The sequence below is a fragment of the Epinephelus moara genome, chromosome 6, assembly GCF_006386435.1.
Source record: "Epinephelus moara isolate mb chromosome 6, YSFRI_EMoa_1.0, whole genome shotgun sequence".
In the NCBI taxonomy this organism is placed as follows: Eukaryota; Metazoa; Chordata; class Actinopteri; order Perciformes; family Serranidae; genus Epinephelus; species Epinephelus moara.
The window spans coordinates 34,427,892-34,441,611 of record NC_065511.1 but is presented as its reverse complement, the minus strand read 5'-3'; the positions used below and the strand labels follow the sequence as shown (position 1 = coordinate 34,441,611).

General features: G+C 43.8%; 1 protein-coding gene across 1 annotated transcript; it reads right to left on the bottom strand.

Moving 5' to 3' along the window:
• Window positions 1–4,514: 4,514 nt before the first annotated feature.
• On the bottom strand, window positions 4,515–13,131 carry LOC126391952 (transcriptional repressor scratch 1-like). The gene is made up of 2 exons (XM_050047000.1): window positions 12,306–13,131; window positions 4,515–5,893 (listed from the first exon to the last, which is right to left on the bottom strand). Exons 1-2 carry the CDS (start codon window positions 12,418–12,420, stop codon window positions 5,166–5,168), a joined length of 843 nt encoding a protein of 280 aa, XP_049902957.1. The 5' UTR covers window positions 12,421–13,131; the 3' UTR covers window positions 4,515–5,165.
• Window positions 13,132–13,720: the final 589 nt, after the last annotated feature.

Here is a 13,720-nt window from a genome sequence, read left to right as displayed (position 1 = left end):
TTAAGGTGGAGATGACTAGAATGGAAGTGCTTAGAGAGAACAGACCTGGAGCTCACCCAGAGACAGACACACAGTCAGACAGACGCACAGCACACATGCAGCTTTCCTGCCCGTCAAACACCTAAACGCCCAACCACCAAAAAGATTTAGCCAGATACCCTTAAGATGTTTAGACTGCAGTGCAAAGTTGTGAAGAGTTTTAACACACATAGATACAATTTGTGATGCGTAAACAGCTAAAGACATCGCAGCTGGAGAGACTCTCAGTGGTTTGTTTAGCAACTTACCACAGTAGAAATTGTGTTCGTACTGTTTTTGTTCTCATTCAGATGGAAGTGAGAAATGGTTCAAAATAAATGTATATTGTTTCACGTGTCTCTGCAAAGGATCGCTGTTTCTGCATTGCATTGAAGTGGAAATAGACAAGTTTTTATGCTTTAACTTATCATTATGACGGAAATGTAAATGTAATGGCTATATAGTGATGACCCCATTGGCCTTTAGATTGGTTCCCTATAAGCCTCGCTTTCACTATGCAAATCTGTCTGCCACTGCGTATGATCTCCTGGGACAATTAAGGCTTACAACACAAAGGAGTTCGTCAACCATTGCGAAACCAAAACAGGAAGAGGAAAGCACTTTTGTTTCTCCTGATAGTGATCTGTAGCTATCTCCAGTTGCAGTTACTAGCCCCAGTTGTGGATACTGCGGGAGTAACTGCAGAAAAAAAAGCAGTGTGTCCTGTGTTGTTGGTTCTCTAGTTGCTAGGCTCTGAGGAAAATGTAAAGTGATCCAGTTGTCTTTGCGACGGCAGCGCGAACAATAATACCATTCGGAAACGCTAGAGAGGGAAAAGTTGTCTGTTTCCACTTGAGGGCAATGCTTTTGTTTTCTTTGCATATATGGTCTCTCTGCCATACGTGTGCTTTTAATTTAGCGTTGTATTTGTGTAGTAAGTGTGTTTAAGCAGTTTTTTTTAACAACTTGTATGTCAACACGTTCTTGCTCCCAATTCGTCAAATATGGCAGCTTGGTCAGTGGCCCTATGCTTCAAACTATGACCCTCTAGGTACCTCTCTAGAGTCAGTTTTGGAGAGGTCAGTTTCCGTGTCAGTTTCCACTCATTACATGCTACAGTGTCTTTCAAAATAAACACTTATAAAAATGATCATGGACTTAAAATAACTGTAACTTCACAAATATGTGATATGAGGACTATGTCACCTGACATACGCCAATAACTATGTTTTGTGGTTGAAAAAAACTCAACTTGACTTTTGGTTTTTGCTTGAGACACAAACAACGATCTCCTGGTTGAAAGTCCGGTGTGTGTTTGACCGATCCACCACCACTCTCTCCAACCCTACGCTGTTTCTACTACATTAATGCTGCACCAGGGATTACACAACACACCACACTTATTGCTGTAAGGTGTTTTGTACATCACAAACAGAAGCTGAGGGCCACTGACCAAGCTGCTGTATCTGACACCCCGGAAACAAGAATGAGTTCTGTATGTATAGTTGTTGTGAGTATTTTGGCCAAGGCTTAAAAGTCACAGAAAAAAGAAAAACATTTCAGCCCTAAGAAGTTGAAGCGCTATGACTAATCGTCTGATACAATTCAAGTAATTGCAGCTCGAATCTAGTTCACACATCAGGGAGAGAGATAAGACCTGTAATTTGCTGACTCACATACTGATTGCTCCCGTCACAACAGAAACTGCCTCTTTCTTATTGACTTGTGAGCATCATTAAAAACAAAAAAAGCTTCTTTGTAAGAGATTTAAAGATTGTATCTTCTCCTGCAACACTTTCATTACCAAGCGTTGACTTTTTGACTTCAAAACAGATCAGATCATCTTTGATGTCACACAGGTCCTAAAACTTTATCTCTGAGGTGTAAATGAAATTAGGTAATGGGTCCATGTATCATGGCAGCCTCTCCTTTTGTCCCTAAACCCCTAAATTGTGTTGGATATCAGTCAACCCCTTCTCTAATTGAGTAATCTCATGCTTGAGGAAGCGCTGCAATTATCAAAACTTCCTTTGTCAGAGATTCACATCTGAATATTAAACCCATTTCTTTTCAGTAGTTGGAAGCTTGACTGCAGACACATATTCTCCCTGTGTCTCTCAGCTCATCAGCAGGCACTGTGTGCTCGCATGTGTGGGCATGCACCCATGCACTTGTGCGCATGTGTGCCTAGGTTACAATGAATACATATGGCATTTAAACAAGCACTTCATGTTTTGTGCAGATCTGTGTGTCCTCAGTCTGTCTCTCAGGAAGCTCCATGAATCTGTAGAAAAGGTTTCTGAGCTGCAGAGAACTGGGTTCAGCAACACTGGTATTGGCCACCTAGATCAAAGGTTAAACCATCTACGGGTTGGGGTTGATTAGAGTTAGCCTGTCTGTAGGTATATCTCTCATAGAGTTCGCCCATGGTCGGCCCAGTAGGGTTAAATGGGGCCTACTGCAGAATAATCAGTGCTGGGCCTAATGTACCTATTGGACTGTAACAGTTAAGCTTCAATCGGACCATCCAGCTAAAGTGCATGCTTTTCCTGTGGTTTAAGAATGCACGCTTTATGGTTTGGAAGTGCACTGGAAAGGTAGTTGAATAATGCATTGCATTTTAAGTTGACCTCGGTCCAACTTCAACAATGCGCCAAACTTTGACTTGGTTTTCCATTGAAAGTATACTGAGAGTTGTTAAGTACCATGTGCTTACTTTAATTTTGGGTTGTCCTCCAATCTGATTGCTGTATTGTATCAGGACAAAGATATACAGGTCTGTTAAAGGCCTACTGTTATTTGGATGCATGACACAGAACATGTGTTGTCAACACATTTAAGGCCCCGTCTACATGTACACAGATATTTTTGAAAACAGATATGTTCCCTCTCTATTTAAAAAAAAAAAATCTGTCCACACAAAATTTGTTTTGGAAAATATCTCCGTCCACACTGGCACACAAACAACTCCAAACACTCTCCAGCGTTAGGTGTCTATAGCAATCTCCCCTCATTTCACACAGGTGGTAAAGTGGACAGGCTAACACCCTTTTTCAAAACACCTACTGGAGATCTCATCACCGTTAATTCCCCTTCGATATTTAAGGCTCACTTAAAGATACGATTGATGCTCTGGACATACGAAATTCCTCATCAACAAGAATCCCACTCTGGAAAATGTCCCACCATCTGCTGGTTCGACCGTGTCTGATCCAAAACTGCTGTTTCTTGTGGACTTAAAACCGCGGATTCTAATTCAATTCAGTTTCAATTCAATTTTATTTATAAAGCCCAATATCACAAATCACAATTTGCCTCAGAGGGCTTTACAGCATACGACATCCCTCTGTCCTTTGGACCCTCACAGCGGATAAGGAAAAACTTAAACGGGGAAAGGTGGACCAAATAACACTGGGTGCAGCAGACACCTCTGTTTGTCCATGAAGCGGTGCAACAATACTAAGTTTAAATGTAAAGTAGTCATTAGACCGAGCAGGGCCAATAAAACATAAACAAACTGGTAGTCCACCTCTGTTGTTATTGCACAAAGAAACAATAGGCATGCGTGAGTGGAGGGAATCATCACCTCCATGCAGATCAACAGTAGGCGGAGCTTTGAAAAATCCTCTCCTCAGAAGTCTCTGTTTTAGTGACCTAAAACTGTTTTTGTGTGTGGACAAGAGGACAAAATGTGGAGCAAAGTATGCGTTTACAAAATATCTGTATACATGTAGACAGGGCATAAGTGCCATTTTAACATCCCAGAACCTTTAATAAACCATTGGACTCTTGTGAATGATCCAATCTGAGTAAAATGTCGAGAGGCCTAATCCAAAAATAGGCCTCCCCTGGTTATCGTTAGCAGGCTTATTTCATGCTCGAGTTAGCCTAGCACAGGTCTGTCAGGGTTATAGTTATCCTACAATAGGCCTCACACCCAGCAGGCGGCTGATCCCAGCCTCTCTAGCCTACGTCCTACATTAGTTCTACTCACTAAGAGGCAGGCAGTGCATAACAAGAGAGGAAAGACAGGACTTTTCTTTTTGTTACTCTAACACTACATTGGCATGTTCCCTGATGTCTGTAATATTAGTATTTTTCTGTTTATGACTATAGGTGAAGTAAAACATACCTGATTTTTAAACTGCTATACAGTAGTAGGTAATACTTCATAACTTCATCATAAAATACCATGCATTAGGTGATTATTGCTTTTAAAGAGTCCTACGGAGGCTCCAAGAGAAAAATATTGCCCTCAGGTTCTATCTATAGGAATTTGGCAAAAATCATAAGCTTTTTATGATGTTGGCATAGATTTCATTATTATTATTTTTTTTGCATGCAATAACGTTAATAAGAAAAAAGGTAAACAACATAATAGGAAAAAGTACTACTCAAAAAAGTGACATATGCTTTGGCCTGTAGTGATAGAAAGAGGTTGGCAAATATCCTACATACATGTACAGAAATTAAAGTGCAACAAATAAGTTAACGGTTTCACTTTGTTGTTATCAAATCAAGTATAAACAGACAAATAAAAAAAACAAATGCTAAAATAAATAAATAAATAAATAAATAGTATTTTACCTCAGTAGTGGAGAGAATATGGTCACTTGGTGCAGCAGAACATTATTATTATCATTATTATTACTATTATTATTACTATTATTCCCCCAAAAATCAAAATCAGAAGGAAAAACTCTTTCACTGCGTTTCAGTGCAGGGAGGAACCCAGTAGCTAGAGGCTTACAATTGTCTTTGTCGTCATCCTCATCATCATCATCATCACTGTCCCAAAATATATGACGCCATACTGTATCTAGATGCCAGAAGGAAGCCGTGTTAGTATTATTGTCTCCATCCAGAACAGACAGAGGAAGAGGAGGTGAAGAGTTTTTGAGGAAGTGCATGCGTAGATCAGTTAAATCCTTAAGTGGGCAAATCTCAAGGAGAAAAATTGTGCTATCTTCATCATCATGAATAGGCTCCAAGGGAAAGCAAGGTGGGGGGAGGTGAGATAGGGGGAGGAGGGAAAGCAAGGTCATATTCTGACCAAAAATAGATTGTTTGTGTCTGCAGTTCAGTCTGTAAGGATAATGGTAATTTATGTCTGCAGTTTTGTCTCTTGTTTCATCTATGCAGGGGGGTCATGCATCTAGGGGGCCGAGGGGAGAGAAAGGGCCTTTGAAGCAGGCAGACTCGTAGTGCTTGTTCAGGTAACTCTTGAGCGCGAAGGTCTTGTTGCAGCGTTTACACTTGAAGTGCTTGAAGGCCGAGTGGGTCTGCATGTGAGCACGCAGGTTAGAGCGATCAGCAAAGGCCTTCCCGCAGTGGGCGCATCCGAATGGCTTCTCGCCCGTGTGAGAGCGCATGTGGCCCTGTAAAAGCCAGGGTCGACTGAACGCCTTCCCACACACATCACACTTGTGCTTGAGGTCGTGAGTGAGCAGGTGCATGGCCATGGCGGGCATGGACACGTACACCTTACCGCAGGTCGGACATTTCTTTGCCAGCTTGCTGTCCAGCGAGCGGTGTGTCTGTTTGTGCCGGCTCAGGTTGGAAGACGTGGCGTAGGTTTTGCCGCACTCGTTGCAGGTGTGCCTCTGGATGGTCCTGGGACTGCTGATAGCTTTCCTCCTCGAGCGGCCGTCGGTGATGAAGAAGGCGTCGACTGTGTAACCCTCACTCACTGCAGCATCTCCGTTGATGTAACCATCGGTGATTTCTGAGCCAGGACTGTCAGGGGACTCAGAGTCAGGGGCCCCGTAGTCACTGTGGATACCATCGTAGAGGGGGTCAGGGGAGGGCATCTTGAGCCCGCCATCGCTCTCACCATCGTACACAACAGGGCTGATGTAGTCACTGATGTACCCAGCTGACAAAAAAGAAAAGAGTGTTAGGTTATAAAATGCTGAGGTGGAACTTAAGATAAAAATGGGTTTATACTGAAGCATGGCGGAGGAATCAAAGATATACAGAACTGGGCTCAGTCTGGACATAACTTACAGGTAGTCCATTTGCTATTTTAAAACTTTTTGAAAGGGACAGTTCACCCCAAAATCCAAACCACATATTTTTCCTCTTACCTGTAGTGCTATTAATTGCTCTAGATTGTTTGGGTGTGAGTTGTTGAGTGTTGGAGATATCGACCATAGAGGTGTCTGCCGTCTGTCGAATATATAGGAACTAGATGACACTCGGCTTGTGGTGCGCAAGATAATCCACAGACTTATTGTTAGCAGTTCCATACATCCATCCATTTTCATCCGCTTGAAGTCCAAGCAAAGCACCCCAGACGTCCCTCTCCCCAGCAAAACTTCCCAGCTCCTCCTGGGGGATCCTAAGGCGTTCCCAGGTCAGACGAGATATGTTATCTCTCCAGCGTGTTCTGGGTCTGCCCTCAGGGCCTCCTACCAGTAGGACGTGCCTGAAACAGCTCAAGTGGGAGGCGCCCAGGAGGCATCCTGATCAGATGCCTGAACCACCTTAACTGACACCTTTCGACATGAATGAGCAGCGGCTCTACTCAGAGCTCCCTCTGTATGTCTGAGCTCCTCACTTTATCTCTAAGGCTGAGCCCAGCCACTCCACGGAGGAAACTCATTTTGGCCGCTTGTATTCAAAACCTCATTCTTTTAGTCGCTACCCAGAGCTCATGACCATAGGTGAGAGTTGGGACGTAGCTGGACCAGTAAATTGAAAGCTTTACCTTCTAGCTCAGCCCCCTCTTCACCACAGCGGTGAAGGTGACCGTGAAAATCACAAACAGGATTGGTGACAAGTGACAGCCCTGGTGGAGGCCAACACCAACCGAGAACGTGTTTGACTTGTGCAGACACAGCTCTCACTTTGGTCATTTGGTGAGCAGTTTCGTGGAGGGATTATTTTCTTTCTACCAAACTACACCCACCAACCGCATCATGGCGTCCTTCTCGGCTGAGCTGTAACATTAGCTAGCTCAGTGATGCAAGGTTTAGCTAGGTTGGCGGGTCTAGTATGATAGAGAGAAAATAGTTCTTACATGAAACTGTTCACAACAAGGTCTGTGGATTATCTTGAGGAACTGGGTCATGATTTCTAGAACGTCCTTTTTTGGCACTTTGAGCACCACGAGCCGAGTGCCATCTAGTTCTATTGTACTGGAGAGAAGGCAGACATCTCTACGGCCACTATCTCCAACACTCTGCAATTCACACCAAAACAATCTAGAGCAATTAATAGCACTACAGGTAAGAGAAAACATATGTACATTTACTTTTGGGGTGAACTGTCCCTTTAAGAGGCACAGGTGCAGAAATTCTGCCCCACCACATGACAGTACCAAGGTTCGTATACAAGTAGGAAATATGAAGACATTTGTGCTGCATATGTCTGTCTAACAGGGACACAACTGGGGGAAAAGTTTGGATTAACGCCATTAAACTGCTGTAGCCAGCTGGGCTGGAAGAACAGAGTGAAACCAGATAGTCCTCTTCTCTCAAGCTTATCACTCTTCACAGAGACAGTAATGCAGAGATTCAGTACACTGACCAGCATTACACAGCCTGCATCGTTGGAAGTGAAGAAGTGCTTACTCAGTGATGTAAACAACTACACCATTAGTGATTTGCAGTTCGCCTCATACAGCTGCATGCTGTTTTTTTCCTTTCTGTTTCTGCACTTGAGTGCATTTATTATAAAACAAAACATAGAGACGATGGGTTAGCATGAATATTCCAAACAGCTTGCTCATTCATCCAGTAACTTGTGTCTAACGTGTTTCTAAATGTTGTATGTAGAAATACCATTAAGATGTGCAGTAAGTGCTATGGATGGACAAATGCTGACATGCAGGCGGCCGCGGCTCTGCAAGTGTGGAGAAACCATTTTTCTTTTAAACTGAGAGAGCAGAGAACCAAAGATGGCGACCTACTGTAGATCAGCAATCTGACACTTATTGCCGGGACATCTAACCACCAGATTATGTCTGGTTATGTATGGTGTTTTTATATCATGCTGTTTTTAAGAGGCACTGAGTGTTACAGTCCTCTCACTCTAAATGATATAAGTAAAACTTTAAAGGTATACTATACGGAGTTGTCGGTTACTGCTTGTAAACAGTGAAGGTGAAAGCCAACCTTAGATTCACTCTCTTTTTGGAGCCTTGTCCACTTGGTGTTTCACCGCACTGTATTTGCATTTTTTCAGCAGTGTCTCTACAATTTTCGTAGCTTTCACTTGGATGCGTGCTGCTAACGGTCTAGCACCTGTTCACTTTTTTAAAAAGAAGTCTCTATCTCACCTGCACACTGTACCCAAGTACGTCCCAAACACAACAAAATAAGAGGAAAATAAGAATATACAGGCAGAGGGCAGAGTCTCTGCAGATAAATGCACCATCACGCACTTCTAGTGGGTCACAATTAATGATCGAGAGAAATTTTATGAGTCTTTGGGCTGCAACTAATGATAATTTTCATGATCAATTAATCTGCCCATTGTTTTCTAGATTTACCAATTAATCGTTTGGTCTATAAGATGTCAGAAAATAGTAAAAACTGTCCATCCCAGTTTCTCAGAGTTGAAGGTGATGCCCTAAATTGTGTTGTTTTGTCAGTCCAGAATAAAATATGATATAACCTCCACATTTGAGAGGCTGAAAACAAAAAGTTTTTGCAATTTTTGCATAGCTTACTTTTAATAATTAATTGATTGTTAGAATAGTTGGCGATTATTTTCTTGTCGATCAACTAATTGCTTAGTCGACTAATCGTTTCAGCTTTAATGAGTCTATACATTGTTTTAATTTTTTTTAAAAAAAATCCAGCATATGATATCTTAAATAAGCTCCCACCTGTCAGGTGTACAACTACACAGAATCCTGTCCAGTGATTATATACTTGCCCTGTAGTAATACTGCAGCAGCTGCGGCCAAGTGCCATTCCCTGCATTTATTCTGCATAAGTTGTACGGCATGATTCCCAACTCACAATCAGTAAAGCAGCAGCAACTGTAACTACTTTTAACAACTTTTAACATATGTGACGGTCCTAATTGGCATTCGGTAACACAGAACATCTGTCTCTATCCCGCACACCTGTGGCAAGTAGTGGAGTGTGAAAAATACCTGCAGTATCAGTCCAGAGATAATTCAGCAATGTACTTCCTCTCAGTTCTCAAAGGTTGCAGTTTAAACACTTCCTCTGAGAAAGATAAATGCGCACAGGCTGACCCTGAACTTGAGAAAGCTGATTTAGGCTGTGAAAATGAGCATCAGCACCACGGACAGATCCAGCGCGCTGCAAGTCGATGGCACGGTGACAGCGAGGCTGCTGCACAGGCTCACTCAGTGGAGGCAACAGTGGGGTGGGTTTTTTCGACAGATCAGGGGGTTGGAGAGTTGCACGACAAGCCTTTTGGGTAAAGTACAGCTACCAAAACTCATTCTTAAACAGTATAGATACTGTATATATATGAGCAGGTTGGATGATGATGCTGCTCTGTCGTGGCATATCTGAAACAAATGCTAATTCTTTCACATCCAGTGTGTGTTTTGCAGGGGATTTGTAAATATGTGAAAATGTTTACATGTGTCTAAATATAGAAATGCATAATCACATACAGTACTGTCAATACATTACATAAACACATGCATATTTACACACATTATAATATACCTTTAGATTTGGTTCCCCTGCAGTCGACTGAACACGTGTTTTGTGTGTATGTGTGTGTGTGTGTATCTACAAGTGTGTCATTACACACGTGTTATTTTCTGCTCATTTACCGTTTTGTTTGATTATGCAACACATTGTGTTTGATGCTTAAACACACCAGACAGTTCTTTGTGGCTTAAATGCAGATTAAACTGTCCCTAGGTGCAAACGTCCGTAAACAACCTGTGACACTACGAAGATGAAGGTAGAAAAATTAGGTTGCTTTTCACTTTACTAAACAAATACTACCTCACACATACCTTGTTATTTTTAAATATGTGTCAGTGAAATATGTGTATGATGTGAAGGGAAGCATGATCAATTGGACATAAGACAGACAGATGTGGCTCATTGCATGTATCACCAAAAGGAGGCGTTTGGGGGGAAAAATAGCATTTAACTTTTTCTTCTTTAAGAAATTAATGTTGTTTTTATTAATCCAGTCTCTCAGGATTTTCACGCAAGACGCTGAAGCAACACGCTCTATGTGACACCACATATCTGTCTGCATACGATAACAGCTTTTACATATCTGCCACAGCGTCCCATCTGAATACACAGTCCCAGCACACACAACGCACGCAACACGGGTGGGATATAAATTATTCCAAAAGCCGGTTTGTTCGAGCAGAGAGTTGTTCCTAACGTGTTGTCGTGGGCAGAGCCTGTGCTGTACTGTATGTAGAAGCTGCATTAAGCTGTTACCATCAGATGTAAGGGATGGAGACAAAAGGTGGCCGGGACAGGCAGCGTTGCGCGGCGCTGCTGAGGTGGCAGATCGCGTGTCAAGCCGAGCAGGGCTTGTTAACCTCGACATTATAAATACACCGCTGACAGCTTTTTGCTTTACGAGCGGGAAGGGGGTGGGAATGCAGGCGAGACTGCGCACGGAATACACACGTTGATGTGTCAGTGACACTGGGGTGGAAGCAATGCAGTGGCTTCATTTACATGGCAAAGGCATCTCTCTGGTTTTCCCGTGTAAAATGTGACGCACACAGTTACAGGGTGTGGGGAAGTTCACAGCTTCAGGAGCAAAGAGGCAGCACCAAACAATGAATCACACCGTCTCCAGGACAATTGCAACAGGGCCCTGCTTTGTAACACCTGAAGAGTTCATCTAAATTATTATTATGAGATAAAATAATACCTGTATTTAACAATTGTAGCAAGATATTACAAAAACAATGAATCCACCTGGAAAGAAATGTGACTTCCATTCAGAGTCTGTCACCATTAACTTATATTCAACAGTTCATCAGTGACTGCAGAGTGGGATAGGACAAAGGACAATAAATGCATCAAACAAGCTGATGCATTTATTTTAAAAAAAACACAAACTTTAGTCTAGGCGAGTGATTAAAATCTGCCGATGCTGCAAAAACAGGACAGGCATACCTGGACACAATGCACAGACCCTAATGCAGAATGTGGCCTATAAGTCTGTGATGAGATCATTACATATGCAATCAAGACAGTACTGGACTGGGCAGCTGCTGGTAATGTTTCTGACCACAGCATTGTTACATACAGGATAAACCTCTGCTCATTTGTGCTGCACCTGGAGGTGGTAAACAGACATGAAGTGTCACTATGTGTGTCTGTATAGAACATCTACACCTAACATACATGATCCAAGGATGTAGGCTTCATGCATCGTCTTACACATCACACTGAGCTTCTCCATAAAAGACAAGGACATCACTTTGACTTTGTTAATTCCCCAAAACCAAGTGAAAGTGGACCAGATATTAATAACCACTGTCCCGTCTTTATCTCTTTTAACCTTACTTAGCCTGCGTGGGGGGGGGGGGGGGNGGGGGGGGGGGGGAGTCCCTGCTGACTGTGAGCCAAAATCAATGAAACATGGGACGCGCTGGATTTAGTTGATTTCTCAAGTGATCTTTGCGCTCCAGTGGCAGCTCGACTCCTACAGCCAACCAAAACGCTTTCACATCAAGCCTGCTTTAGCTTACACACCCCCAGTAAATACAGTTTTACATGATGTGGCGTGGTAGCGCTCATTCAGCAGGGTGTAGTGGTTAGTGAGGTGGGCAGGTCTTCAGTGTTTTACCATCTCATCTCATCATCCTTTGAAGTCATGTAGAAGTGCTTATTTTGCAGAGCTTGTGCAGGGCTTTGAAGCTTTTATTACCCATCAGGAAGGTAATAACTGTGTGATAACTGTGCTGTCTGCAGTTGGTCTGTAATCAATGATTATAGGCTACTTATCTGCCTGGAGTACACCCACAGCAGCCTGTAGGGAGACAACAGCCCTGTGATATGTCTCAAACACAAAGTATAGGAACGTTATAAGAGCAGGTACAGATATACTGACAACTGTTGACAGACCAAGAGCTGCAGGTTTGCATCCACTGAGTTTAATTTTAGAGAACAATCACAGGGAATCCCTCCAGGACACAACAGGTAAATCCACCTCATAGCTAAAGCCCTATTTTTGGAGACAGCATTGTTCGGCTCCCTGCCTGTCCTCCTCCTCCTCCTCTTCCTCCTCCTCCTCCTCATCCTCTGTTAGACCGACTTGTTTGTGAGACACCTGTTAGTGCTCGCTGTGCAGGCAGCCTGACCTACCTTTGTCGTGGAGCCGCAGGCTGAGGTCTGTCCTGTGCCGGTAGACGTTCTCCAAATCCGCTCCGGTGGAGAAATCATCCAGTTTCACCTTTTTCACCAGGAAAGACCTTGGCATGGTGGTGCGACACCGACACACACACACGCACGCACACACACTCACAAACACAACACACACTCACAAACACAGCCGTTCGCCGACGGCCTGGCCAGCGTGCTGATTCGCCCGTTACACACCAACAAGACGGGGCGAACCGGCGGAAGATTGTCTTCAGATTTTGGGAGGAAGCGCGAGGCTGTGAGTTGATCCGGTGGAACAGCTGAACGCTCACACACCGCTCAGTTAGGATTTCTTTCCTCTTCTTTCTGTCTCTCTGACTGTCTCCCTGCTTTTAGTCCTCGTGCAGAGAGGGTGAGAAATGCAACTTCAGCACCGGACAGCTCCCTCCGGGGAGGTTGCCTCGCGCACTCTGTGCTCGCGGGCAGGAGGCAGACCAGAGGGCAGGGGCTCGCGAGCAGGCAAAACACAAACACACACAAACAACAAAAATAACAGGCGGTGGAAGGCACCCTGCTGCGCGTGCGGCGGCTCTCGGGCCCCTTTAAAGAAGAGGAAGAAGAGATGGAGGAGGAAGAGGAGGAGGAGGAGGGAGGGATGCGAAGAAAATAAGAAGGGGGGAAAGAAAGGACGATTTAGGAAGATTTTCAAAAAGACGTCGGAGGGCTTGTCCTTCCCTCTTTGCCGCAGAAATAGTCCTTAATTCCCGGTGATGACGACTACTCAGGTGGGCAGAAGAAATAATAATAAGACTCCGTGTGGCCGAGTGGATCAACAGCGTCCCCTCTCTCTCTCTCTCTGTATCCCCCTCTCTTCTCTCTCTGCAGTCCGCGAGGTGTTCCCGTGAGTGTGGCGTCTCGCGATCAGCTGTTGGCATTTATACGGCGCATTGAGGGAGGGAGGGGTGGAGGGTTGGAGGGATGGATAGACACACGGGTGGAGGGAGTGCTTAATTTAATCCATCCCACATCCCCGGGGAGCGGCGACTGGCCCGGATGATTTATTGAAGCTGTTATCACCCCCCTCTTTCTCTTTCTTTCTCTGTCTTTCATTCTCCTTCTCCCTCCTTCCTCTCTCCCTCTTCATTTTTTAAGTGTGTGTGTGTGTGTGTGTGTGNGTTATCACCCCCCTCTTTCTCTTTCTTTCTCTGTCTTTCATTCTCCTTCTCCCTCCTTCCTCTCTCCCTCTTCATTTTTTGTGTGTGTGTGTGTGTGTGTGTGTGTGTGTGTGTGTGTGTGTGTGTGTGTGTGTGTGTGTGAGAGAGGCCAGGCGCCATGTTTTGGGGAGATAAGAATGGAAATTGTTATGTTCTTTTTGTTTATTTTTTTTTTCAAGCACTCATCGAGTTGATTCAGCTATT